This window comes from Echiichthys vipera, assembly GCF_963691815.1.
Source record: "Echiichthys vipera genome assembly, chromosome: X".
NCBI lineage: Eukaryota > Metazoa > Chordata > Actinopteri > Perciformes > Trachinidae > Echiichthys > Echiichthys vipera.
In genome coordinates this window covers 37,375,365-37,402,965 of record NC_139825.1, presented here as the reverse complement: position 1 = coordinate 37,402,965, position 27,601 = coordinate 37,375,365, and the positions used below count along the sequence as shown (strand labels likewise).

General features: G+C 39.6%; 1 protein-coding gene across 1 annotated transcript in view; it reads left to right on the top strand.

Moving 5' to 3' along the window:
* The window catches only part of suclg2 (succinate-CoA ligase GDP-forming subunit beta), a gene marked incomplete at its 5' end in the record, with an annotated part of 125,936 nt that overhangs the window by 59,415 nt on the left and 38,920 nt on the right, over nucleotides 1–27,601 (top strand). The window contains 5 exons of the mRNA XM_083938753.1: nucleotides 960–1,112; nucleotides 2,584–2,673; nucleotides 4,084–4,180; nucleotides 7,862–8,023; nucleotides 10,058–10,200. Of these exons, the coding sequence (XP_083794879.1) occupies nucleotides 960–1,112; nucleotides 2,584–2,673; nucleotides 4,084–4,180; nucleotides 7,862–8,023; nucleotides 10,058–10,200 (645 nt within the window). The remainder of the gene's footprint in view (nucleotides 1–959; nucleotides 1,113–2,583; nucleotides 2,674–4,083; nucleotides 4,181–7,861; nucleotides 8,024–10,057; nucleotides 10,201–27,601) is intronic.

Sequence of the window (27,601 nt, the reverse complement as noted above, 5' to 3'; positions counted from 1 at the left end):
AACAGCCCTTGACTGACTTTGAGGATTGAGTAACAGAAGTAATCACAACCTGGTCCATCAGATGACAGCCAGAGCATAGCTGTCAACTTGCCAAATGGCGCTTGCATCAACCCTAACCCGTACTGAACACCACAGGAAAATGGACAACACTTCAGCATCTACATGGATTTGCTGTCATGGAGCTGATAGAGGGACGAGTAGGGTAGATAAGGGAAGACGAGACGGGCTGTGGTAGAAGACTGTGGAACGCTAAAACAGGGGGTTTTGGGGAAAAGGAAAGAACGAGATGGTGGGAATAGCATATGTTTAGTCTGAGTGAAGTATCAGGCTACAGGTCGAATGACTTCAGTCTTAACAGAACATTTGAGTGATTGGAGAAGACCACATTTGGACAAGGAGATGGGGGTGCTGTCTGTGAACATGGAGTTGAGCGAAGGCTATCCATCCTCATCTTCTGGGCGATAGCATGGAAGCAGAATATAAGGGTTGTGCATGTTCAAGCTCACTTAAGCTGAAAACCTGAAGCCCATTAACCACCATACAACTGATCGCTCGTAATTATTTTTCCACCCTCCAAATGAGCCTCTTGCTTGTTTCCTCTTTCTGCTTATCTGCCGGACTCTCAGCATTCAATTCCTCTCTGTTCGCCTCCCTTTTTCTCATTCAGAGCATAGGAGATTTTCTCAGAGCTACGCTTCATAGATTCTGCCAATCTTCTGCTTATTTCCCTGTGTCATTGTGTTCAAGCTAGTATAGAATATTGTGGACACTTTTAAAGGTGCACTGTAACGTAAAAAATAAAGTTTTGCCAAATACTAGGTGGAAGTCAGGAAAAGTGAAATTAGTTTTTTTTTTTATTAGGGTTACAGTAGGTACCCATTATGGGATCACAAAGTCAAGTTAGCATTCTAGCCACATTCCTCTATCAGACCCTCTTTCTCCTGCTATACCTTATCAAGGTGATGGTTGCTGAGGCCCTGGACATTACCAGGGAGACCTACTTTGCCATCCTGATGGACCGCGCCTGTAATGGTCCTGTCATGGTAGGCAGCCCCCAGGGAGGTATGGATATCGAGGAGGTAGCAGCCAGCTCCCCAGAACTCATCTTTAAGGTATATGATTTGTGGTACATACCCATCACTACAATATCGAATGAGAAGAAAAACTAAATTCAATGTATCTGCCTTACAAATAGCAGTGCTTACGGTGAAATTGATTGATCTAGTCCGGCTAAATGGAGCTCTTAAATAGAGTGCAAACTAGGGCTGGGCAACCAACAAATACTGTATTGACTATCTGTGACTTGTTGACAGTTGTTTTGTTTTGTCATTTTGTCATATTTTGCTTATTTAATGGTCAGCCTTCAAAGAACAATTAAGAGATGCTGATCAGCGGGCAATGGCAGCGAGAGGCAGTAGGGACAGACAGCTTGTAGAGCTAGTGAAAGGGAGAAACTCAAATCTAGAAGGTATACGGTTGTATTTTTCTGTTTAATAAGGAAAACAGGTGTAAGATACTAAGAATAATTCCTTTCTTGACATTTTCATTTATTTTTTAGAGTTAAAAACCAGGAACGTATTGAACTCACCATTTGAAAACATCTCCCTGCTGAAACTAGACATTGCCAAACCCTAGAGAAAACTCCTTGCCATCTTTTCTCAAAGATCTTCCTCTTCAATCAACAAAAGTTTTACTTGTATTGAAATTATGTCTAGGCTGGCTTGCCCAGTGGGCTTTACACATGAAATTCGTCCTCAGTTCTTTTTTATGCTTGTTCAATTAAATTTAGTGTTGTGCCTGCATGGGCACTGCAGCAGCTGAAAACATACAGCAAAACACTGAAGCTTAACATGAACAAATACACAGCCTTCTGTGGTTTTTATTGCTATTTATTAAATTCCATTTACAGACCCTAATCCATCGTTGTCGCTTGGCTACTTGGCAACACGTCCTTGTTGTTTTTAACAGATGTACAATTAAAGCATTGCAGATGGAGTTTGCCTCCATTTTCAACCTTTGTTTATCTTCCTTTTGCACGTGTCTACAGATGTTTGAACAAATTGTGAAGATCAAGCTGAGGTTTATGTCATTCATTATCTCAGCAGAAGATTTAAGTTTGTATACAGTATAGAGTACACAGCTGTAGTGTATGGTATCTAACAAACATGATAGCCTTTCACACATCTCATTAAAATCTATATGGTCCAGACTTAGAGAATTGATTCATACAAGCCAACAACAGCCGCATCTTTATACTTTATTTTCTTCACCACTGTGTACCCTGAAATCCTTCATCCATTTTTTATATCCATGAACAAAGTTGATTAGTGAGGACCTCTCTCTCTCTGAAAGTCAAAAATATTAGAGTCAGATGATCATAAATCTATCGTTTCAACCCCAAGTCTCCCATTCTCCATGTCTGGCAGCTTGCCACTCCTTAATTACGATGTTGGGACGGAGTTTAATATGAACATCCACTTGGTGTCAAATTAAAGTCTTGCGTTTGAGCCTCTTGTTCTCCCTCATCCCTCTCTCCATTTGTTTCCCTCCCTTTTTCTTTCACTCTCACTGCGTATCTTATAGGAAGTCATAGATATATTTGAAGGCGTGCAAGACGACCAGGCACTTCGCATGGCAGCTAATTTGGGTTTCAAAGGACCTCTGCAGAGACAGGTAATGGGCACACTGAAGGCTTTAAAGACAATGCAAAGAAGAGACAGAAAAATCTACGATGCACACACACACACACACACACACACACACACACACACACACACACACACACACACACACACACAAACATAGACAGATTTATCCTCATTGACCAAACTTTGGCTATTATTAGTTTTACAGAGGCAACTTGTGAAGTGTCATTAAACTAGACTCACTTGCCAGGTGGTCTATTGTCATATATCTGGCAATGATGCACAGCACTGTGCAAGGCCGAGGGAGCTGACATCGCTACTAGTACCATCACAGAACATGGCTCATATTGATTTTGTCAGTTAATCATACAGTAAGAGACAAAACTTGTGACAATTGGCAGCCTAAAACTTTTAGGTCAGTGAAACAAACATTTTTTCTTGTTTACAAATCTTACTCAGGCAGCATTAGCTAGTAAAATGAGGCCAAGGGAAAACAGTAGAGAACCGCCACATTCAGAAATGAGTATGTTCGTGTCAAAGCCATTTGCCTCTTGGCATCAGATCACTAATTTGTTTATTAGGCACCGTGGCATGAGAAATCAGATTAGCTCACAATCTTAGCACATGGAATATGTAAAAATGAGCCAAGTGAATCTGCTTCTGAGAAGCAAAATGACAGTCAAGGCTGTTTTGATTTTGGGTTGCACTGAATTGTATGCAATCCTTTTTATTTTTTTTAATTTTTTTGCAGAATACTGAATGGGCGTTGATTTTAAACAGAAAAGGATTGGTTAAGTTTCTGCATTGTCAGTATGCCTTCCTTGGTTGCTGTGAGTCAGCTGCCAGACTTTTTAATTCAGAGAAAATTACAGCTTTTCTAAAATACCTTTACTGTCTCGAACGAACTGTGGGGTGACATGTTCTTTGTGGAGATGGGTGAAGTGTGTGCGCACGTCTATATTGGATCTGTGTGTGGGCATGAGAAAGCAAAAAGTAAGTAAGTGAGACAGTGTCTGGAAATGTGCATTCAGAAATCTTTCAATGCTGTATCAAGCTGTTTCATTACTAAAGAACCGATGCAGCAATAGAGAGATCATTTGAAATGCTTTTAACAAAAGAATTTTGACGGAGATGATTTAAGTGTTTTGGCATTTCTATGTGGCTCTTATTCACGGACTGTATTCATACATTGCCCATACACTGATCATGAACATCAATTCTGTATGAAATTCTGTCCTATCTGTCAGATGACAAAGAATGAGAAACATTTTACCTCCTAGAGACATAGTTATTCATGCAAAACAAACTCAGACAGCATGATTTTGAAGGTGATTTGCCATGTTTTATGTTGCCTGTGTGGGAGGCTGAGTGGCCTTGGCAGGGCCGGCTGCTCAGAGCCAAACCATCGAGTAATTACCATCCTATGTGGATTTCACAGGCAGCAGATCAGATTAAGAGGCTCTATGATCTGTTCCTGAAAGTCGACGCCACTCAAGTCGAAGTCAATCCCCTCGGAGAAACTCCCGAAGGACAAGGTACCTTTTCTCTCTCTCTCTCTCTCTCTCTCTCTCTCTCTCTCTCTCTCTCTCTCTCTCTCCCTCTCTCTCTCTCTCTCTCTCTCTCCCTCTCTCCCTCTCTCTCTCCCTCTCTCTCTGTGTGTGTGTGTGTGGTTAGCTGTCCCCAAGTCATGTTAAACATCCATAATATCAACATTTAAATAGAGAGAATTCTTGCACAAACATGCAGCCACCTATTACTTACTAACTGTGGGATACAGCAGGCATACTATCTCCTCGGACCTGAATGCATTTAAAAATGTGAAGTGTAATTGCAACACATTGACGTCAGTTTCTTGTCAGCATGACTTTGTCTGGATCAAAATCCAAATGGCTTCAGGGAGCAGAGCTTTCCATAAGCATAGCATGTTGATGTTTGCTGATGAGTCCTAGTTGCTGATGATTAACTAAAGGCTTACAGTCTGTCATCAACTAGTAATGAAGGATTACATCAGCAGCAACATCCTTCATTTACTCTATGGCTTTAAAGAGTTATTACTCAGGAATATTCTACAGTATGAAGACTTTAAAAATCATTGACATTACTTACATTACAGTTGGTTTCGATTTCAGTGTTGATTTCAGTGTCATTTCTTTTTTTTTTTAATTAGAATTAGTCTAGCCTTCAGCAGCAAAATCTAATATTAGTATTAATTACCTCTATTCCTAAACTCACGTAACTGTTGAGAAAATCAGCTGTTCTACATAAACCCAACTACCTTTGTGTCTTAAAAGAAAAAGAAATCCTGGTATTACACTATTGAGAAATCAATTATTTTTATTTTATTTTACTGTTAATTGATCACTTTAATTTTAATTTTAACTATTAATTTTTGGTATCATAAATTAACCATTTTCTCAAATCTTCTAGTTGGAAATCTACATACTTTGTTCTAATGAGCTGAACCAAAAATATTTAGGGACTCTTACTTGGAATTATTATTGATTACTATTTATTATTAGAGAGACATTTACTATCTTTAAATGAAAAATAAATGAAAAGGTTCTCTGTGTGATGTTCATAAAACCCTTGTTCTTACCGTGTTAAGTTACACACAGCGTCAACTAATTTTTCACAATATTGTTCCTTTAAATGTAACTGGAGTACAACATGGTCTGCTGGTTTTCTAAATAGTCTCCAAGAACAGCTGGAAGAGCTGATCTTAAACAATGTGTTTTTCCTGTAGGGGCGATTCTGCAATTTGAAGCTGATACCATGCTTTTGTGTAAAATAATAGTTTGCATAGGGATTTGGATCACTATTTGCCATAGCTTTAGGTCCAGCTTCAATGCATTGGCTCAAAGTCTGCCTCAGTCCAGTTTGAGTAACAGTGAACAGTGTATATTTCATTCCCTCATTGTCATTTAACATATAAATGATAAATTGCACAACATAACACAGTTGGAGGTTAGCAGGTAAGCATTTCAAGTGTTCATCATTCAGATGAGAAAGACATTATACATATTCACGACGCATATTTCAGGTGTTGTGATGCTGCTTACATTGAACTTCGACTGAACTTTGTTTTTCTCCCGAAGAATAAGAATGATTCTCGTCTGTGGCACTAAACACAGATAGACTGTGATGTTTCCTATCGAGACATATTACATAACACGCTGAAGATGCATCGCTTCTTTGATGTTATTTAATCTCCTAAAAAAAACGATTCTTGTTCAAAGTATGCTTTATCAAAGATTGACAAGAGAAGTTTGTTGTTTCATAATTTCTTATGAATATTAATGAATAAAATGAAGGGTGAATGTTTACTGAAAGGTATGAGTTTCCTTTTCTACCAGCAGGAAGAAACCGTGCCTGTGATTGAGGCGGGCTTTGTAGACATTAAAATCAACTCATTCTTTGGTTTCGATTTGTTCACGTCACAAGGGAGCACTGCTATTTTCCAGCAGGCATTCAACAGACATATATTGGAAAGGAAAATTTCTCAAGGGTGGAAAATTTGTGTTTTTATTTGTCTCATTTAGTAATAGCTGAATTCATTTTGTAGATGGACTGCAATAATGGATGTGTCAAAACACCGAAACAAAAGGAAATGTGTAGTCGGAGTGCAACTTTACCGAGAGCACACTATGTCTACTCCCCAGTCCCAGGAGAGTGTGCCTGCTGCATGTACCATGTGTCGATCTACTTGTTTTGTTTGTGTTTTTCTTTGTTTATCACTCTCAAAACCAATTCCCCTGTTTCTAAATTCTGTTTCTCTTTCTCACTATTGCATGTGGGCGATTTGGCGGTCTGTTTACCTGCAATGTGCTATTCAAGAGTTAATGCTGAAGGTTTTATAGGCATCAACAGCAAGAGACAGTAACATAAAATAGTAGATATATTTTAATGAAAAACTGGAAATATATTTCAAGTACAATACATAGAAATAGTACTATATGCTTATTTGCTTGGTTAGATAAAAAGATTGATACTTCTAATATCTTGTAAATATGAAGCTTGCCCCAGCCGCCTGTTAACTGAGCTTAGCATAAAGACTGGTAATAGGAAGAAACAGTTGCAGTGTTACGTGGGGTAGACTATGTGCCGGACTCTTTCTTGGCTGGTCGTAGTGATTTCCAAGAGTCTGTGCTGATTGCTTTGCAACCTCACAGCAATGACAAACTAGTGAGATATTACACATAACCTAGTGAGCTTTAGAGTTGGTGGTAGGCTGATTTTTTTTTTTTTACCTTTGGACCAAGCAAGGGGTTGGTAATTTCCCGTTTCCAGATCTAGATGGTCCCCCAAGATTTTCAAAATTGACCTCAAATCTAGACACAACCCTGTTTACAGTCTTTATACTAAGCTAAGTCAACTGGCTGCTGGCTCCAGCTACATATTTAAAGAGACATTTTGTTGATTTAAATCCAGCTCTCTGTCATGGCAGTGCGGGCAGATCAGCAATGTTTGGCTTCATATGGCCACAGTGCACGGGGCATTGGAGGTCTGCCAAGATCCAAACACAGATTTTGGTCGACATGCGCTGCACTGCTCTGCCCCGTGGGAATTTCCACCAAGCCAAATTTATTTGTAAACCATGCCCGCACTGCCAAGACACAGAGCTGGTTTTTAAATCTGTAAAGTACTCCTTTTAAATGATATGTATACAAAAACCACTTCATCTAATGTACTACATTTTTTGCCTGCTATTTTTCCAGGTAGCTTCATGAGTGTGGTCTCTTTGAAATGCACTCTCTTTAAAGTGTAAAGGAAATGTCCATTTACTATAATGGTCTATCCCTTAGAGGCAGTGTCAAAAACACATGTCTTAGTGAGCTAACCTCTGAAATAATTAGGACCAGTATGCTGAGGGGACACCCCTCCGTTCATTAATTTCAGGTTTTGGAAACTACATTTAGTTGGCTTTCTATGTCTGAGATTTTCTCGTTCCTTTTCTGTTGCCTGCCATATGTGTGTGTGTGTGTGTCTCTCTCTCTCTCTCTCTCTCTCTCTCTCTCTCTCTCTCTCTCTCTCTCTCTCTCTCTCTCTCTCTCTCTCTCTCTCTCTCTCTCTCTCTCTCTCTCTCTCTCTCTCTCTCTCTCTCTCTCTCTCTCTCTCTCTCTCTCTCTCTCTCTCTCTCTCTCTCTCTCTCTCTTTCATGTGATTCCTCTGTTTCTGTCTATAATCCTAACTCAGCCTTTGTCATCTCATTCCTCCAGTGGTTTGCTTTGATGCTAAGATCAACTTTGATGACAATGCTGAGTTCCGTCAGAAAGCCGTGTTTGCCATGGATGACATGACTGAGAGCGACCCCACAGAGATGGAGGCAGCCAAGTGGGACCTCAAATATATCGGACTGGACGGAAATATTGCCTGCTTTGGTATGGAAACAAAACCCTGTTGAAAAACAGAACTAATTTCTGCACACACAAGCCAAACATTAAATTAATTCTCCTAGAAGCTAAACCCTCCTGGCAAAAGGCTTTAATGTGTCTCTCAAGTCACATAAGTAAAAAGCTCGGACACAGTTAAAACTTAGTCAAAGTAAAGGCAGTCTGCCTGGGCTCTCTTCGAGTCCACATTACAAGCAGCTTTCGGATGACTCCAGAAGGAATGCTGCCGTAACCAATGCGTTCTAATTAGCTATAATCCGCCCAGAAAGTCTCCAGTGAGCCAGATTGTTAGCATTCTCATTAAAGGCCCCTCTCTTGTCATAAATCAAAGCTTTTAAAGTGTACAGCAGCACTAACAGGTGCTCTCGCGTCTTACCCTGTAGCCTCATAAACACATTAGATGTGTGTTAGCTCTAGCCCCCCCCTTCGTTCTGCATCCCCAATTCCCAGCCTCTTGTAAAGTAACAACCGCTTTTAAGGCCCTGCAGCTTCCTTGAGAGCTCTGTAAGCCACCAAAGTGACAGCTGTTAGAGCAAATTTCCCTTTTATTAAGACTTCGGTAGGGGAGCTTGCCAGGACACGAGTTCAGCTTGGCTAAACCAAATGAGTTAAGACATTTTTGTGGACTTGGCCCATGCACAACTCAGCAGGGTAGGCGCGTTGGCAGTTGGTTAAATGATGACACAGGCCGCAAAAAAGCATACCAGAACCTCTTTTAATCAACGCTCTTTTCTTTGAAGTTGAGAGACAATCTTTATTAAATGTCCTCTTTATTGACTGACTTGAAACATTAAATATTCCTGGTTAGTAAAGGTCCCACTTTTTGGTTGTGAATATTTTTTCAGGTGTTCGCTCTTTTTTGGTTAATAATTTACTGCTGGATTTCTCTGTGTGTGTTAGTACAGTACTTGTCATCCCTACTTGAGCAGAGGTAGCTTTAATCAACTCATGGATGCTGGTGTCACATTTTCCTCTCAGGGACTTTTGACTAAAGTTCTGTACTCTAGTCTGGACTTAAAGGCCCCATATTGTAAACAATGAGATTCACATTTTCTTTTGATCATAAAGTATGTCAAGGTGCTAAATAAATATATATTTATATACTTTTCTCATTTCTCAGCAGATGTACTGTATATCTTCTGTGAAATGAGAAAAGTAAATGCACACAGCCTGTATTCAGAAACTGTGCCGTAAATCATGCCGTTTTAAGGCACATGACTTCTGTCTGGTTGTACAGACTTACTTATACAGAATACCTAGCCTTGCAAGACCACCCTGATCTCACAAGCTCCCTTGTATTTTACTCGCAGATCAGTCTGGTAACTTGCGGCAGAAAAAATTTGGAGAATGTTGCCCAAGTGACCAAACCGATCAGCTTTGGTTTTGAAGCGGCATGAAGTGTGAAGCAACGAGAAGCGACTGTTCAGTGGCCACAACGGTGGCTTCTGCGGAAGAGATGAGCACAGCTATCGAGCAAGCCACTCGCAAACTCTTTGTTCTCTTGAATCGCTCTGTTGGAATATGGACCGGGCACCTGAAATTGTGCCTTTTATCTATACATTCACGTTACACAAACGGCAAATATCCTTTACCGACATGTTGTTTACTTTGCCTCGATGCTCTGTTAGTACATTGTAAGCTTTCTTGATCTGATTGGTTGATTTGAACTGTCTATCACCAACATAGGTGGTGATAGACAGAGGATTTATCCAATCAGCAACCAGCATTTCTGCCTCTTCCCAAAATATCTCCAACCAAGAGTTCCCAGATGGATATGCTGAGCAAATGCGAATTATGCAACTCAATCCATCTGGAGGAGTCGGGTTACAGAATACCTGGAGCATTGACCAGTCTGAGCAGACTGGGAATCTCATCTTTAGTTATTCTCTGCATTTTAGTATACATTTTTTTTTTTGTGTGAGAGTAATGCTCCAGCTTTTAAAAAATCCTCTTAGCACTCCATCCAAAATCCTCACTCACATTTTGCTCACATGCTCTGATTAACACAGTACATTTTTACAGTGAATGGAGCCGGTTTGGCCATGGCCACATGTGACATTATTGACCTGCATGGAGGAAAACCAGCTAACTTCCTGGACCTGGGGGGAGGAGTCAAAGAGAGGCAGGTGTACGAGGCCTTTAAGCTGCTGACTGCTGACCCTAAGGTAGGAACAAACTGTTAAAGAAATACCTTTTTCCCGAGAAGCTTGATTGTAACAATTAGTCTTTTATTATCAAGAACCTCTTCAAAGAAAAAGTCATAATAAAAAAACACCTGTTGAATTGTCTTTTATATTGCATTCATGTATCTTGTCATAGTACATTCATAAAGCCCTGTCTGTCTGCTAAGTGCTTTGTCACTGAGACATCTCATTAGACTAGGGACCTTGGCATATGTCCATGTTTCACTAAGGGAAACAGAGTCTGGGAAGCTGTGTGATTATATGCCATTATTTTCAGTTGCAGTATCATTATAAATCGCTGCTTTGTTTAAAGCCTTGTTATCACATGTGCATCCACACACATGAACACATGCAATACAGGCTTATATGTATTAAATATGAATGCAAATTTAACTCTGAAAGTCTTACAGCTCAGGATGAGTGGCAGCTTGGGGTGTTTTACAAGTGATTCAGCTCTATGTTCGGAAAGCTAATAACTCCAAACTAAACAATATGAGCCTTGTAACGATACTGCAGTGCAGATTGTGTGTTGACAGTCACACCGTTAATTCCCCCAATTCTGTCACTCCCACAACCCTGGACTGATCTTTGGTTGTCTCTGTGTGAGCATCTCAGGCAAGACGTGGTTGTAATACAGAGTGGCATTTGATACCAATTCAGTCTTCTGCCCCACTTTATAATCTTTATTTACACACTCTTATTTGACATGAAAGCAAATACTTTCAAAAAATTATTTTGAAAGATATCTACACAGCTGGGAGTTGCCATACTCAACCGGAGCTTTCCGGTACAGGTTACTAAGCTATAGATCTACTGAGAGATGGCTTTTTAGATTTCTGCTTTTCTGACCTTCTTACCATTGTGTTGCTTTCTTAATTTAAACATCCAGAAACCACAGAGTGGATGTGAATATAGATATATCAACTGTGATACAGGTTCAAATTCTTCTTTTCACGACTTAGTGTTTTGCCTCAAATTTTTTTGTGATCAATAGGGCATAGAGAAAGCTACAAAGATGTGTCTCTCTCTCTTGGTATGGGGCCATCATCTATTATTATTGAAGTCGTTTAAAAGGTGGGATTCTGCAGAAGCAAAATCAAGTCTGCATTCATGCACTCTTCCCCAAAAAAAACACTCCTGCATGGACAAGGGGATCCTCCTCCACCCTCCTCTCGTTCCTCCTTCTCTCTCTGTCTTGGGCTGATTCCCTAGATCCAGATGGGGGAGTAAGCCTGCTGTCTGTCCCTCCTGCTGCTCTGTATGGAAATAGAGACAGGGAGCTCCTCCCTAACAGGGAAAAAAGTAGAATAGGATTGACATTAAACTGGGTTGGAAGCACTATTAGCATTTCATCCAGGGGAGCTGAGAAACCTGCTCTGATGTGTGAAGGGAATGCTAATCATTTCAAAATAAGAGCAGGATAAAGAGTTGCTCATTTGCATTTTTTTTTTCTTTTCGCACAAATTATCACTCCCAAACTAAAACCTATGAGTAGAATTTGAAATTAAAATCATGCCAAAGGATAGGTGAATAGGATAGAGCAAAATTATTTCTGCTATTTTTCAATAAGTTTGAGCTCTACATTGCTCTGTTTATTAACCTTAAATATCAAGGCAATCAGTGCTCATCGCCTTCAAATATAACCCGTTGTTGACAATTTATTCACTCTTTGAAGTCCCAGACATGCTGTTTTACTTGTATTTCACATCATTATTGTTCCACCTATACAATTTGAAACATTTCTTCTTCCTTCAGCTAATAGTGTTGACAGTATATGTTATGAGGACGCCTATTTCCACTGAAACAGCATACAATGAATTTGATTGCAGCTGTAGGGATGGCCATTAGCTGCATGTCTGAATATATGCTATGTACTGTAATTTTTGTCTGGGAAGATTAAAATGATTTTTTTGCTGTGAAGGAGACAGAAGTGTATTCAGTGGTCAGACAGAAGGTTTACCTGGAAATATCCTGCTGTAATAACGCCATACATTTTTGACCATAACAGATATTTTGTGTATTTTCTTTCTGTCTTTTTCCCTCAGTCGCCCTTACGCTTTTGTCTCCCTCCCTCCGTCTTTCCCACTCTCTCCCTATCAGTCTCTGCTTTGATGTCTTTGGCTCATTGTGCTGAGAAGAGTGGAAGTGATGCAAGTGTACAGTTGGCACTGAATAGCAGAGATGGATTTGAAATGACAAAGCCTCTTTTTTTCTTGTTTGCTCACTTCCCCAGCATCTATCGTTATACATTCATTACCGTACCATAAGTATTCTTTGAAAGAAAAGGAAAACAGATGAAATGGGGATACTGTATGTGAACAGCATAGAAAAATAAAGACAAAATTAAATGATTGGGAGAAAAACAAGAATCTTAGGTGTGTGTGTGTGTGTGTGTGTGTGTGTGTGTGTGTGTGTGTGTGTGTGTGTGTGTGTGTGTGTGTGTGTGTGTGTGTGTGTGTGTGTGTGTGTGTGTGTGTGTGTGTGTGTGTGTGTGTGTGTGTGTGTGTGTGTGTGTGTGTGTGTGTGTGTGTGTGTGTGTGTGTGTGTGTGTGTGTGTGTGTGTGTGTGTGTGTGTCTCTCTCTCTCTCACATATGTGAGATGTTATGTAGCTCAGCTGGGTGTACGACACCATTCAGCTTTGTTTGATTTTCGGCCCCAGGCTTTTTGAGCAAGGACATATTTATTTTTCATGCTAAAATAAATAGCTCCACTTTCTTCATATCCACGTTATAGAACAGTCTGTTGACAGAATGGCAGAATTTATTGAGCTTTCCCTCACATCACCTGTAGGCACAAAGCAGGAGCAGGCAGCAAATACCAACAGCCAAATAACCTTGTTATTGCCTTGTGCCAGGGCCATAAAGAAAGTGGCAGATGAATGTTTTGTCCAACTCAACATCCATTTTGTTTTCAAGGCTTAAGGCAGTTTTCTGTAATTTTTATAGGTTAGGGTAAATGATCACATTTTTCTAGAACACACTCTTGTTGTTGGTGTGTGTCTGTGAAAGATATATATATATATATATATATATATATATATATATATATATATATATATATATATATATATATATATATATTATATACATGTATTAGTTATCATAGCAAAAGCTATATTATATCACAATACCTTAATTAAAATTATATTTAAATGAAACTTCAACTATTTGTTCAGTGATTTAACAGTTTATTTAAAACCATATCTCCAATTTTTGGTGCAAAGTTATAATCATATACAAACAAATAAACATACATGTACATTAATTCCAAGGGTATCACTTAAAGTTAGAGGTGCAATGTGTAAGATATGGCCAGAGTTTTAGTTTAAAAGATAAATCCACTAACATTATCAACAGAGTCTGAAGAAGAAACAGTTTTGACATTTTGTCAAATAATTCTATGTTTTGTTTTGCAGAGCTATCTACTGAAATTAGCCTGCTAACCCCAGCCTGTTTTGTTTTGTCATACCATTTGTGCCGTGAGAGGCTATGTAGTCTCTGTAGCATCCAGTCTGCAAGAGGATGAAGAAGTAGAGCTGTCTCAGCTCACAGAAGCATCTACTCTGTTACACCAAAAACTAAAATGATCTACACCAGAACGGAGATTCTGGGTTAAAGAGATTGTTGAAATGGATGGGTTACCGTAGAGTCTACATTCCAGCGAAGAATACTGTGGAAGCACGACATGATGTGGTCTCCATTATCATCTTCACCATCATCACAGCTCTCCGTGTGGTGGTTGGTTATCAACAGTCCCATGTCATCCAGCTTGTTGGCAAGAAAGACTAATGGTACAGCAGGTTTATTTGTTTGTCTCTGTGCGCTCCACTGAGCACTGGGATGGAGCTGGACTCTCAAGGGACCCGCCCATTGCAACAGTTGCTTAAATGCAGAATCAGTTACATTTTTGAGGACATTGCAGGTTTATTGCATGGCTAACTGAACACAATCTTGAACAATGTCTAAATCATGATATTCTTGCACATGGTGAAATGCTGCCTTCTAGTTTTTATGGAGCATGGATCCAGTAAATACACATTTTCCCTGTAATAACTTCATAGCAAGGGCTGCCTATTTATGTTTTTTTTTTTTTAATTGTTAACGTGATATCAACTTGCACAATACAAACGCTGTAAAGGTGAAACTTTGCAAAAGAGAGTTGAAAGTTAGAAAGAAGTGTAGCACACTCATGTATTTTTCTTTAATATAAATGTCTCAGGCTTTCTTAAAGACAAACATGCACTGATGTTATAAAGGACGAGGCTACACCCCCTGCACATCTGATGAGAGTATCAGTAGAAAACTGCACTTTATATCATCATTTTATCATGTCTATCATAACTATCATTCTTTTTTTATTGGTGCCTTTTGTGTTCAGTTTGATGTTCAGTTTATTCAAAGAAGGGATGGTGGAAAATCATTATTTTCAGTGTTTTCTATTGAAACAATTTGTTGTATTTTAGAAGTATACTGAAAGCAGCAGAAAGGCCGCAGTGAGTGCACTTTAATATCAGTTTCATTAATTGCACGTAATATTGATGTGGCAATATTCAACAACTGTATTGCATATCGCATGTTTTTGCTCCTATCAGGCAGCACTAGTGTGAGCAGACCGGTTAACGTCATTAATAGTATTTTCGGTGTTTAACTGGCAAGCTTAAGGCCCAAATGCACTGAAAGCACAAGTTGATGTGTGTCAGTTGATGCTTCTTTGGTGCACTGCAGTCATCAATTTGATATGCCAACACCACAGAACCTGCAGTATTTTAGGAAAAGGGTCACTATTTAGGCAAAGCTGTTTTATATTACACATAACCGCATCAAAGCCTGTAACTTTCTTTGTCATTTTGAGGACAGAGTCATAAAACCTCATAATCTGTTACTACGCTTCATTTTACTTTTTTGTTATGATAACAAGCCATTTAATTTGCATACATCTTTAATGAATATAGGCTGCATTACTATCTTATAGGCTAGATTATGCATTATGCATAAGTGCATTGAGAGAAAAGATGAACAGTGCATTCACTTTTCATCAACTCCAAAGAAAACATGAGTGAATTTTTTTTTTACTACAGTTACAGCGGAGACCACTGCGGTAAAATATGTACGTTATCATTTTAAGGCCTATTTGCTTGTCCTGCTTTATCAATTCACCTTTTTTCACCTTGATTAGGTAGGTCGCATTTAAGTGTCAAAATGTGGACACACATATGGACACAGCTGATGATTTTAATGAATTAATTAATATAAATTTTGATTTTGATCACATCATTACAATAGCTCTCAACAAACAGGGTGTTTACTGGGGTCTTATTTGACACTCCAAGAATTAAAACAAGGTGGAAGTTGCCTCAACACACTTTTGGTGTGTGTTCAGCCATTTAAACTATAGGTATCTACTTAGGTAGCAGGTGTGTACTTTAAAACACATGTGTCAGATGATTATAGTGCGTTTGGGTCACGTTTTGATCAAGTGATTGTTATATTAGACATTAAATGACAGGGGTGTGATTAGCCTCAGCTCAAGAGACAAGACGATACAGGATACATGATACACGATATTGAGTTCACAAAGACGAGACGAGATTTTAAAACTATTTTTAATTTTTCTTGATTTTGATTTTAGCAGAGAGGTGGTACGGTACTCAGGGCAGTAAAGTATTCCCCCGGGCCACTGCGAGGGCTCCGCCCTCCTCCCGTCACCATACAGTCACTGTCTGCTCCACACACAGCGTGTTCAGAAGCGTTGTGACGACTACCACTTGTTCATCTCACAGAACAGTTACATTTCTATGTTATTATTCCTCACCCACATTTTCTCCCGCCGTAGACCTATATGTGTTTTGAACATATTAACCATATCTATATTGACTGATCAGCGCAGTCTGTGTGTGTCTGCGTCACTACTTCCCTCTTACTCGCTGGGTGGGAGGGGAAATAAAGTCAGTGAATTAGTCAAACACGGTTGATTTCTTCCCATGGAGCCGACATGAAAACTATTTTGGTTTTGTAAGTTTCATTCAGTCAGCTGGTGATGGCAGGTTACTCAGCTCAGGAGCTGCTGACAGATGGCAGAGACCAGGCTTTGGGTTCATCAGGTTCCGACATTGAACCTGTAACTTGTAGCCTGATTTTAAAGAAACTGCAGGGGCCCACGTGTTTGAGTTACCGTGCTGATGGCACTATCTTCTTACAGGTGCTTACATTTAAATCTTATGTCACTCTGTTGCTGTTTTTCCACTTACATATTAATATTGGGAGACAAGTTTTCACCTTGACGAGAAATATCATCACATTTTAATATCATGAGATCTTGTGGGACGATATCTTGTCACACCCCTAATATGAGATAATTTGTGTCATTGTGTCTGACTGCTGGCTATCAGCTTTGTTTCTTTTTCACTGAATATCTGTCCTTTTTACAGAATCCATTGTATTCCATTAACACTTAGGGAACTATTTTTGAGAGTAGATATAAATGTCTTTCCCTCTCAGATTATTTTTTTTCTACTGGCGCTGTTGGCTGAACGCCAGAGTCGAATTTCTGAAAGTTCTGCCTCAGTTTTTCTGTATTTCCGTGAGTACAAAATGTCAAATGAGCTGTATGAAGAACAAAAATGTATATATTAGCACAATGTATATAGTAAGCAAGTTTTTAGTCAAATGGCAACTATGTATCCATTTCCTGTAATAAATAGTTTGGTAATCATAAACTGACATATTGTGCAACACCCCTAGTCTGTGTGCATACACAATATAGTATGCGATTCTGTGTAAAAGTTTCCATGTAAGAATGTTTGTTTCCGCCGTTGTTGCCTGCAGACTTGTTTCACGCTAATGTAGTTCACCCTGCTGCTGCATTGTTTAAGGCAGAGCAGGCATGCACAGTGAGTAGGTGACAGATTGGCACATTAGTATTAGTTCAGCTGGATGACCGACCTTGCAGGCAGATATGGAGGTGGGTTGTCACGTGTGTGTTAATGTTGTTGCATAATCACACTGTTGATCATGAAACATCTCTTCATCTCCCACTGGCATGTGTGTGATCTCAATTTGGAAGGCTGAGGCTCACCTGCGTGTTTGTGTGTCATCTTTAGTTTTTCCCTCGGAATTATCTCTGAATAGTTCCGTTCCCTATTTGTGTGGTACTCTTACACATACCCCCTAGTGCTTCCGCCCCCATATCCCTCAAGCAAAACTACATACTAATTTCCTACTTTCCAGTTCAGTGACTCTGCTTAAACTCACCTTTAGTCCTAAAACCACTTTCCTTCTTGTTGGAGTCACACTCCTGAACCCAGCAAGCTTCAAGTCCCATCTCCCCCTCTACAGGGGACGCACCACTATCACTACCTTTCCAACTTTTCATTCTGCTTATTCTTTGTCTCAGTCCCTCACTTTCTCTTGCATTCTTTTCTTCCCCTGTAGCCTTTCATCTAGCTAAATCCTGTTAAAGTCAATGTGAGAAGCTCCCTTCAGTTTCATGCCTGCTAGCTAAATCTCACAGGAGCTTGGGCACTGCCTTTTTCATCCCTATGTCCCCATGTCTAATGTGCTTCAACATGTATGGAGTCACAGAAAGGCAGTGGCTCCGGTCCAAGCTTGGTGAGCCACAGAAATGGGTTGCTAAAAGTGCACCATCCTGTCTTCACACTGATCAGGATGGAAGGAAAGGAGCCCAAGTTTACAGGGCTGTGTCCATTAGGGTGATACAGCACATGATTGCGATGAAAATCACACATCTCATTCAGTCACTGTGCAGTAACACAAATGGCTGCAAATACGTAATTGCACTGTCACGCCACATCCTACATACACACATTTGCGCATGCCACACCCCAGGGACCCGACCACCTTTAATCGAGAGTCACCTGTGATGTGAAAGCCCCCCTGGTGTGCTGTTTTCGAGGGAGAGAAATCACCTCTCCGCCTTAAGCCAAGGGCCTGTGGGAGATGCTGGTCTCCTGTGTTAAAAACACAAGCAATGCAAAGCCGTTGAAGAAAGAAGGGGAAGGAGAAAAACAAGCTACCACGGTAATGGAGTTCATTCCCAGCACACATAATATTGCACAAGTACTAAATGCGGGTACAGCCATGGAGGGATGAGTACTTGGTGTAACTAACACACTGGGGCTGCCATATTGAGGCCAGGTCGCAGAAAGAGTGAACATTGCTTGTAACAGGTAGACAGCATTGTCGGTGTGTGTGCTTTAAGAGAGAAGTGGCTCTCAGTGATGAATTTCTTTTTTCATTTATATGCTGTGCAGGCCATTGTATTGTTTTTACCATCATAAGAGAAAGGCTCTACCTTATATAATGGTTTTCCTGCAAAACTGCTTACAGTGCATTAATGCGTTAGTGACAGATACAGGTTTGGTTTTTTTGTCCATCGTTGGACCTCTTTTACTCTAGTAGTGCATTTAAAATCACTGCAACAATTCGGGAAGCTAATGCTATTGGATTACACACTGACCCCCTTAGTCCTTGAAATGTATCCATCATGAGCTGGATGCAATGTAATTAGACTGTGTGGACACACTTTTGAACTCTGTTTATTAATGTATGGTATTTTTTTTCCTCAGTTTGAGCATTTCGCTTCAAGGCTGTACATTGAAAGGCTCACAGAAAGAGTGCAAAATTTAAAAATTCAGTTGTGCAGCTTTAGTGAAGCATACATCTACAGACCGATGCAGAGTGGGTGGACAAGCTTGATGAAACAGACTTCCCTCTGTGAACTCAGAAACCCCTGTATCAGACATAATCAGATAAAACAGTTCTCGTCCATTTCTTCGCAAGGTGCAACTTTGCTGGCAAAGCTGAACTCAGATTTATCAGTCGTTGTTTATGTTTCATACATGATTTCTGTTGACGAAGCAACAGTTTTAGATTTAGATGTATTATGTATTTCTGTTGTTCTTTACCCCATTTAGTTCAACCTATCCATGTATTGTATGAACAAGCCTTGCTGTTATTGCCACAACACTAAGTTATTATACAGGAGGTATGTGTCTGTTATGCTAAAGTGCTGATTTGTAGAGAAAGATTTTACATTTTTTATACTGCTTAAAGCAAATACAACATGAGTACGAATGTAAGGGCTGTACAGTATGGTGTAAAATGTATATCATGCAGCGGCGATTGCTCTAAGACTGAAAGGGAAGCTCAGCTTCCCCTAAAATGTCACCAAAAGAAAAAAGTGGTGAATATGTACTGCTGTGTGTACATTGAATCGACTAAATACACGCTAGTTGTTCCACTACAGCAAAACTAGAAGGTCATTGGATAAATGCTGGGCTTTGTCCCGCCCATCGGACGCTCAGCATCTCTGGGGGTCTATGGGACAGTGGGCTGGTCCAGACACTTTGCTTCTGCATGATGATTGGATGAGCTGTCTGAGGCGGAATCCTTCTTTGATTGACTAGTTAAATAAGCAAATTTGCAATCTTGAAAAAGTAGGCACACGCGCTATGCGCATTATTTGTCAATATGATGGTACCGGTAAGAAATAAAACCTACTTTCACCCTTTCTCATTGCAGAGTAAACACACAGGCTTCTCTGCCCGTTCGCTGTTGAATTGCCCATTTTCTATGTCAACCTTTCATTTTTTTCAAAGTAGAAAGAGACATTGTGGTGATGATTTAACCATGGACTAACCAGACTGAAAACTATCAAAAGAAACTTGTTAGAAAATAAAATAACAAAATCTAATCATACTAACTGTAACTAAGCCTGTGGTTATAGCAGCACTGCTTCTAATCTCCACAACATTCTCCTTAGCCCCCTGAGCAGCAAAATGTCCCTGCCTTTTATAGAGCCCTCAATTTGCCATGGAATGCCCCACTATCCCAAAGGTGGGACTATAAAACACAATTAATCATTTCACTAATCTCCACAAAGCTGGACTCTCTAATTGCTCCTCAAGACAATTAAAGTATACTTTTAACAGGTCAGTAACTCCCCCCAGTCACCCCTCAAATAAATCAGACAAACATTAAATTCTCTAAAACAAAATAAACCCCCTCTATTGGATTTGTCCAGTGTTGTCAGCAATGACATCCTCAACACCATAAAAACCCCATAGATGCTTGACAGCTCCTCCCCAAACATTCCTGCATGGTGGACCAGACAAAAGGACAATGAAATGGTGAATATAATGAAACAAACAATTTACTATTGTCAAACCTGTCAAACTATTAAACCTGCAACTTAATCAAAAATAATTGAAACTAAACTATGGTTGTGTGATTGCTTTAAATTAAACCAGCACTTGATGTGAAAATGGTAACAGTTTGAACACAAACAAACCCGGTATAGTAAGGGTGCAAATGATCTTTGGAAATAGCTGCATAAGATCTGGAAAAATGTTTCAAGTTCAAGATGTGTATTGTTCTCCCGTTATACCAGTACAAAAAGGTTGAAATGCTTGTACTAGGAGGCTCCATAAGAAAAAAAAATCTAATTAAAAGGAAAACATGAAAGGGTAAGTAGTAGATGTAAGGGAAAACATAATATACTAAAAAAGAATAAATTAAAAAATGTCAATATAAAAAGACAAAGTTTAATGGAGGGGATTTCTTGTTAAAACCTTATAAGGTGGTTACTAATGTAATGGTGTGGGCTGGTTATATCATGCTATTTAAAAATAGTTGTTATACGATACTTTTGTTTTTGTAAGTGCTTTCATTTTCACTGTATTGACTGATTTTATCTGCAAACATTGATCTGACTGTCGAGTCCTGCACCACCACCACCTCCTGACAACAACCCAGTGTTGGGATCAGGATGCAGAGTCACAGTTTAACACACCTCTCTGCGCTGCCCTTACCACAGACACACAGGAAGCAGAGATGCAGTCTTACACACTTCTACACGCTCAACTCAGTATCCTGTACAAACGCTGTGTGCCTCATGGTCATCTAAATGAATTAAATCAAAAATTACCAGAAGAGGTGCTATAGAGAAAAACTTGATACAAATCAACACAAAATCTGCGATAATGCAACGAAATCACAAAATAAAATGTAGACTTTTAAACATCAGGTCTCTGCCATCTAAAGCTGTATTAGTAAATGATCTGATATCCGCTAATCAAATTGATTCACTCTTTCTGACTGAAACCTGGCTGTCTCGTAACAAATATATTAGCCTAAAGGAATCCACTCCTCCCAGTCATATTAATACTTATACTCCTTGAAGCAGTGGCCGAGGATGAGGCGTTGCAGCTATTTATGACTCAGGCCTATTAATCAACCCTAAATCTGATAAAGTAATCATTGTATGAGATTTTAATATTCACGTGATAATAATAGCCTTATTATTGCGTTTATCCCTCTATTAGATTCAATTGGTTTTAGTCAGAGTGTACATATAACTATGGTGTGGAAATCAATGTCTTAATAGTCTTCCCACAGAATCCTATTTTATCAGACCATTATTTGATAACTTTTGAATTCGTATTACAGGACTACTCACCTCTGGGCAAAAGTTTCTACACAAGATGTTTATCTGATAGTGCTGTAACTAAATTTAAGGAAGCAATTCCATCTGCATTTAATCTAATGCCTTATCCTAATATTCAAGACTCCTGCACTAACGTTAGTTTCTCTGAAATTGATCACCTTGTTGACAAGTTGCAGGCGCACTACGAACAACACTCGACGCTGTTGCTGCTTTAAAAAAAAGGGCTTCATGACCTTCTTTATTGATAAAATTAAAACGATTAGAGACTAAATCAACTCGCTTGGCACCAATTTTTCTTCAAACCCAGGAACCTTAGAAACAACTGTACGACCTGATCTATTCTTGGACCTTAACAAATTAACTTCTACTATCTCGCCATCAAAGCCTTCTACTTGTCCCCTAGACTCTTTTCCAACTAGGTTACTTAAAGAAGTGTTATCTTTATTTAGCCCTCCTGTAATAGATATGATTAACATGTCTTTACCAGCAGGTTATGTACCAAAGTCTTTTTTGAAGTAGCTGTAATTAAACATCTTCTTAAAAAGCCCAGTCTTGATCCTGAGGTACTAGCCAACTGTAGACCTATATCTAACCTTCCTTTTCTCTCTAAGATCCTCAATAAATTAGTCGCCAATCAGCTGTGTGACTATTTTACATAATAATGAGTGTTTTGAGGACTTACAGTCAGGATTGAGAAAGAATCATCACACTGAGACAGTACTGGTAAAAATGACTAACGACCTTCTAATAGCTTCAGACAAAGGACTTGTCTGTAATTGTTTTACTAGATCTTAGTGCTGCCTTCGACGCTATTGACCATCCCATCCTGCTACAGAGAATGGAGCATCTAATTGGCATTAAGGGAACTGCATTAAGCTGGTTTAAGTCGCATTTAACAGATAGATCTCAGTTTTTACATGTTAATGACAAATCCTCCATGCACACTTAAGTCAGTCACGGAGTCCCACAGGGTTCTGTCCTTGGACTAATTCTATTCACCTTATATATGCTTCCCTTAGGAAATATTATAAGGAAGCACTCCATAAACTTTCAATTATATTTGTTTATCAACCAACCAATCAGTTAGCTAAACTTCAAATGTGCATTAAGGAAATAAAAATTAGAATTTTCTGATGTTAAACTCAGATAAATCTGAAGTTATTGTACTTGGCCCCAAAGGCCTCCGAAACTCAATAGCTCAAGATATTTTTACTATGGATGATGTTCTGTTGACCTCCAGCACCACAGTAAGGAATCTGGGTGTTATTTTTGATCAGGATATGTCCTTGATTCTCACATAAAACTAACGACAAGGACTGCATATTTTCACCTGCGTAATATTGCGAAAATTAGGAACATTGTGTCTCAGAAAGATAAAGAAAAACTAGTCCATGCATTTGTTACTTCTAGGCTGGACTATTGCAACTCCTTATTATCAGGCTGCTCCAATAAGTCTGTTAAGAGTCTCCAGTTCGTCCAAAATGCTGCAGCTCGTGTACTAACTAAAACGAATTGAAGAAAACATATTTCTCCTGTATTAGCTTCTTTGCACTGGCTACCTATTAAATCTAGAATAGAATTTAAAATGATTCTCCTTACCTACAAAGCTCTTAATGGTCAGGCTCCGTCGTATCTTAAAGAGCTCATAGTACAGTATTACCCAACTAGATCCCTGCACTCTGAGAATGCAGGGCTACTTGTCGTTCTTAGAGTCTCCAAAAGTAGAATGGGAGGCAGAGCCTTTAGCTACCAAGCTCCTCTTCTGTGGAACCAACTCCCAAGTGTTATTCGGGAGGCAGACACTGTCCCGTTTTTTAAGAGTAAACTTAAACTAAACTTTGTGGTTGCTCACATCTCTGGAAGTGTGTCTGTCTGTCTGTCTGTCTGTCTTTGTGTGTTTCTTTGTCTATCTCTGTCCATTTGACAGATGGCCATCCTCCATAGAGCTGGGTCTGTCCGACGTTCCTGCCTGTTATAGGAAAGGTTTTTGTTACCACCGTCTTCAACGAGAGAATTGTTGGGTCTATGTAAATCATAAAGAATCATAGAGTGTGTTCTATACCTACATACTGTCCTGAGATAACTTATTTTATGATTTGGCCCTATTCAATACAATTGAATTGAATTGAATCTTCAACAAAATTATTTAATATTAAGCAGATTTACTACTTTTTGACCCAACTGTACTACATATATATTTTAGTAACACATAAGCATTCAAAATAGACTTGATTATTAAATTACATAATTCTGATTATTAAATTGGCATGTAAGTTTATTTTACCCATATCTCCTTGTATAATGTGTATACAGTACTATGCCGTAGACACGGTCATTGTCTTCTATGAGATGGATTACCCTTTCAAAATAAAAGTAAATCAGTGGATCAAAATGTGTCAGGGCAATGCTGCTTCTGAATATTTATTTGTAACCTTTATTTATTTAAGGAAGATTCACTGAGAGGACCCCCTCCCTCTTTTGAAGTAGCTCCTCGACCTCTTTTGCACAGTTACACACATACACCTGGCAGCTGCCCAGTACAAACACAGTCTGAGTTGCTGGCCACTGACCAGCTCCACTGGAGTGGTTTGGGTAAAGGGTGTTGTTCAAGGGCACCTCAGTGGTGATAATGCGGGTGGGGCAAACATATTTTTACTTTCACTTACCAGATTTATCCTGCCGGTTCGGGAATTGAATCAACAATCTCCCGGTCACAAGCTCCCTTATCTAACCTTTTGACATAGGTTGGACACCAGCTGTTTTGGTAAACAGGAGTTCCTTATAGGTAATAAAGAAGCTTTAGATTAAGAGAGAACTTGAACAAGTGTCTAGTGAGATGTGAAGGGATGGTAGCACTCACTAACTTTGACACATATACCGCCACTCTCGCCCACTGGCATGCATACACACATTCTCATTGACTAAACTCTTGAACTCAAGCTCTTATAATACATTGCCCTAACACATCCCTACATGCACCAAATGACAAATACGGACGTTGTGAATTTGATCAAAAATGCCCACTTTGCACCTAAGGAGGAAGGTAAGTGAAGGACAGATGTGGTTGTCAGACTCCATATGCCCCCACCCCCTACCCCCTCATTTCTTTTTTGAAGGTTAATTTGAGGAAGTAAAGGAATCGTCCAGAGATGCACCATGGAGCTGACGACTTGTCAGATTGATTTGCCCTTCAGGGAACTAATGCCTTGTTCGTCTCCATCTCCATTTGATCCAGGTTAGGACAGCACAGCATGCTTTTAAAGACTGATGTCATTTTACACTGCACCATCAGTAGAGAACACAGTTACTTAACCATCATGTATGCATGAAGACTATGGATTTCAAATGTATTCACCCAATCCCAGCACCTTGTCTTGGCACCGATTCGTCCCCTGTTGATTCTTACATACGCAGACAGCCACACACACATAGGGACGGGTCCCATGGGCATGTCTGATTGAGCTTTCTCCTGTCTGCCATTCCTCATCCGTGGGAAATCAATAGAGGATCTGGGATTGGAGCTCAAGCTAATTGAGCTCTGCTCTCTCTGTTCTCTTATTGCTGCCAGGAGCGATTTGTCATTGCAGCACCTGGTTCACACCATGGGGCTAGGGGGAGCCAGCCAGCGATCAGATAGGGCCTTTTGGATGCCACAGGGAGGGTAGCTGCATGTGATTGACTGACCTTGTGAAGTTGAGCACTCAGAAGAAGGGCATAGCAAAAAAGGACTTCATTTATTCTCATGTGTCTATATAATAGCGGCTTCATGTTTCTTCCTCCTTACCTGATGATAGAGAAACTAGAAATGTTTCTTCTGTTGCCCAGTTTTGGAAGTCACAATCGTTAAAGTAGAGATTATCACTATGGGGTTCACTCTGGGTTTCTTGCAGAACTACTCTACACTTTTACCTTGCTGCAGTGAAGCAGGTTCTTGGTAGAACTCTGCATAATAGTAATTGCATCCATTTGCATGTATTTCAGGTCCAACCGCTTATCGAGTGCCATCCAGAGAATTAAATCAAAATTAAGTTAAAACATTGTTCTTGGCAGTATCACGAAACCACCATTCTCTCCAGCTATAAATATCATGCCACAAGAGTTGCGGTTCTGCTGTGTTTACACTTCACACATGGTTTCAACATATTCATGGATAGGTAACCCATGATAATGCCTCCTACTAAATGTGGCATGCTGTTCCAGGCCAGTATTATCACTACACACTGCTTTTCTACTCTTATCCCTCTTATAAATGGAGATTCCTTCCATCCAAACCATCTGCTGTCATCCCTCCACCATTTGCCATCATTCCAGTTCTCCATCTCTCCATCTGTCCATGTTCCAAGAATTGTGGGAATATCACCATCACAGACAGCCATGTCCGGTGTAGTAGAAGTGTGACTGTGACTGACATCCCTCCTCATTTCATGCTTCCCTGGCGCTTATGTGTGCACATGCTGGTAGATTATGGGAGGCCACTCAAACACCCAGTTGATGAGATCATCCGTGCTCTCTGAGCCATGTACTAACACCACAAACACTGTGCCCTTCCCTGTCCTCTAGGACTGTTAATGTGAAGGATATTTTTTAAATAGCCTGTCAAGGTTAATCCTGCTTAATTGAAACACAGGTTAGTTAAAATGATAGCTGTTGAATGTGGCTATGAATTAATCAGTAGAGCCAAAATAAACACTAACAACATACAGCTTTGAAACAGCTAACTTGAAAATGTGTTTTTTCCTTCCTGTGACGTTCATTGAGGTGGTCAAAGTGCACCTCACATCGTTAACTGCAACATTATCAGATTGTTAATTACGTTTATTCAACTATCATGTCATGAGGTATTTACATAGGTATTTATAGAGTCCCAGATGAAAGTTTCTGTAAAGCCTGGAAATTATATGTAATTTCAAAACATGGCTGTCATACTGTGATGAACAAATTATACATTTTAGACAACAGAGAATCATAGTATTAAACATAGCCCATATATACTTTTGCATCATATTGGCTGCAGAGGGGTCCTCTGGCAATTTTAGTATTGTACTTCCATAAACTTTGGCTAAAGGCCCTGCCTTTTATCCCTATTATTGACCAAGCTCCAAAAACACTTGGATAAGGTTTTTTTGGTTTGGGAAAGCTTCCCCAGAAACCACAGAAGACATCAACTGTTTTTACAGTCTTGAGTAGCAATCCCCACAATGAGTAACACCGGTTGAGTGCTAAATGCTGCTATCATGCTAAATAGGTTAATATTTGTTAATTAAAGCTTCAGTCGGCAAGTCTGGTAGATCGAGTTGAGGCTTGTGTGCAAACTGTGCATGAGAGTTACCTCTGAGCTGAGTGGAAAGGATGATACGGGCGCTGTGGATTTTTGCAAAACAAACAGGCTCTACGTGCACCTAGAGGCGCGTTTCGTTTTCTAAAACTGGTTGATTTATATTGTTCTATCGGAGCATTGTGTCGGCCTAAGAGAATATGATCAAGCAAATGTTGCCAAATGGGACTTTAATTTGCACATTTTGCTTTGACTTGGAAGATATCTTGTTGCTTACAATAGAGACATAACCTTACATTAACCATACCCAGACAAATCCTATAAATGCTTTTCATTTTGTATTAGCTGGCAGATGATAAAAACAGATTGTGTTAAGACAGCTGTGAGTCCTTACATTTTTATTACAGGGCTGCAGATCCCCTTTATTCTACTAAAACCTTGAGTCTAAAATTCTGAAATTGATTAAAATATTGTATATCAGGAGGTTATGTTTACGGGAGTATAGAGATTATAGTGATCATTGATACCATGTTCCAAACAACCTAAGGATTAGGCTTGGGCGATATGACAAGATTGTTCTACACTATATTGGTTGGCCACGATAATGTGTCCACAATGAAGGAACGATGTTAAACAATGGACGC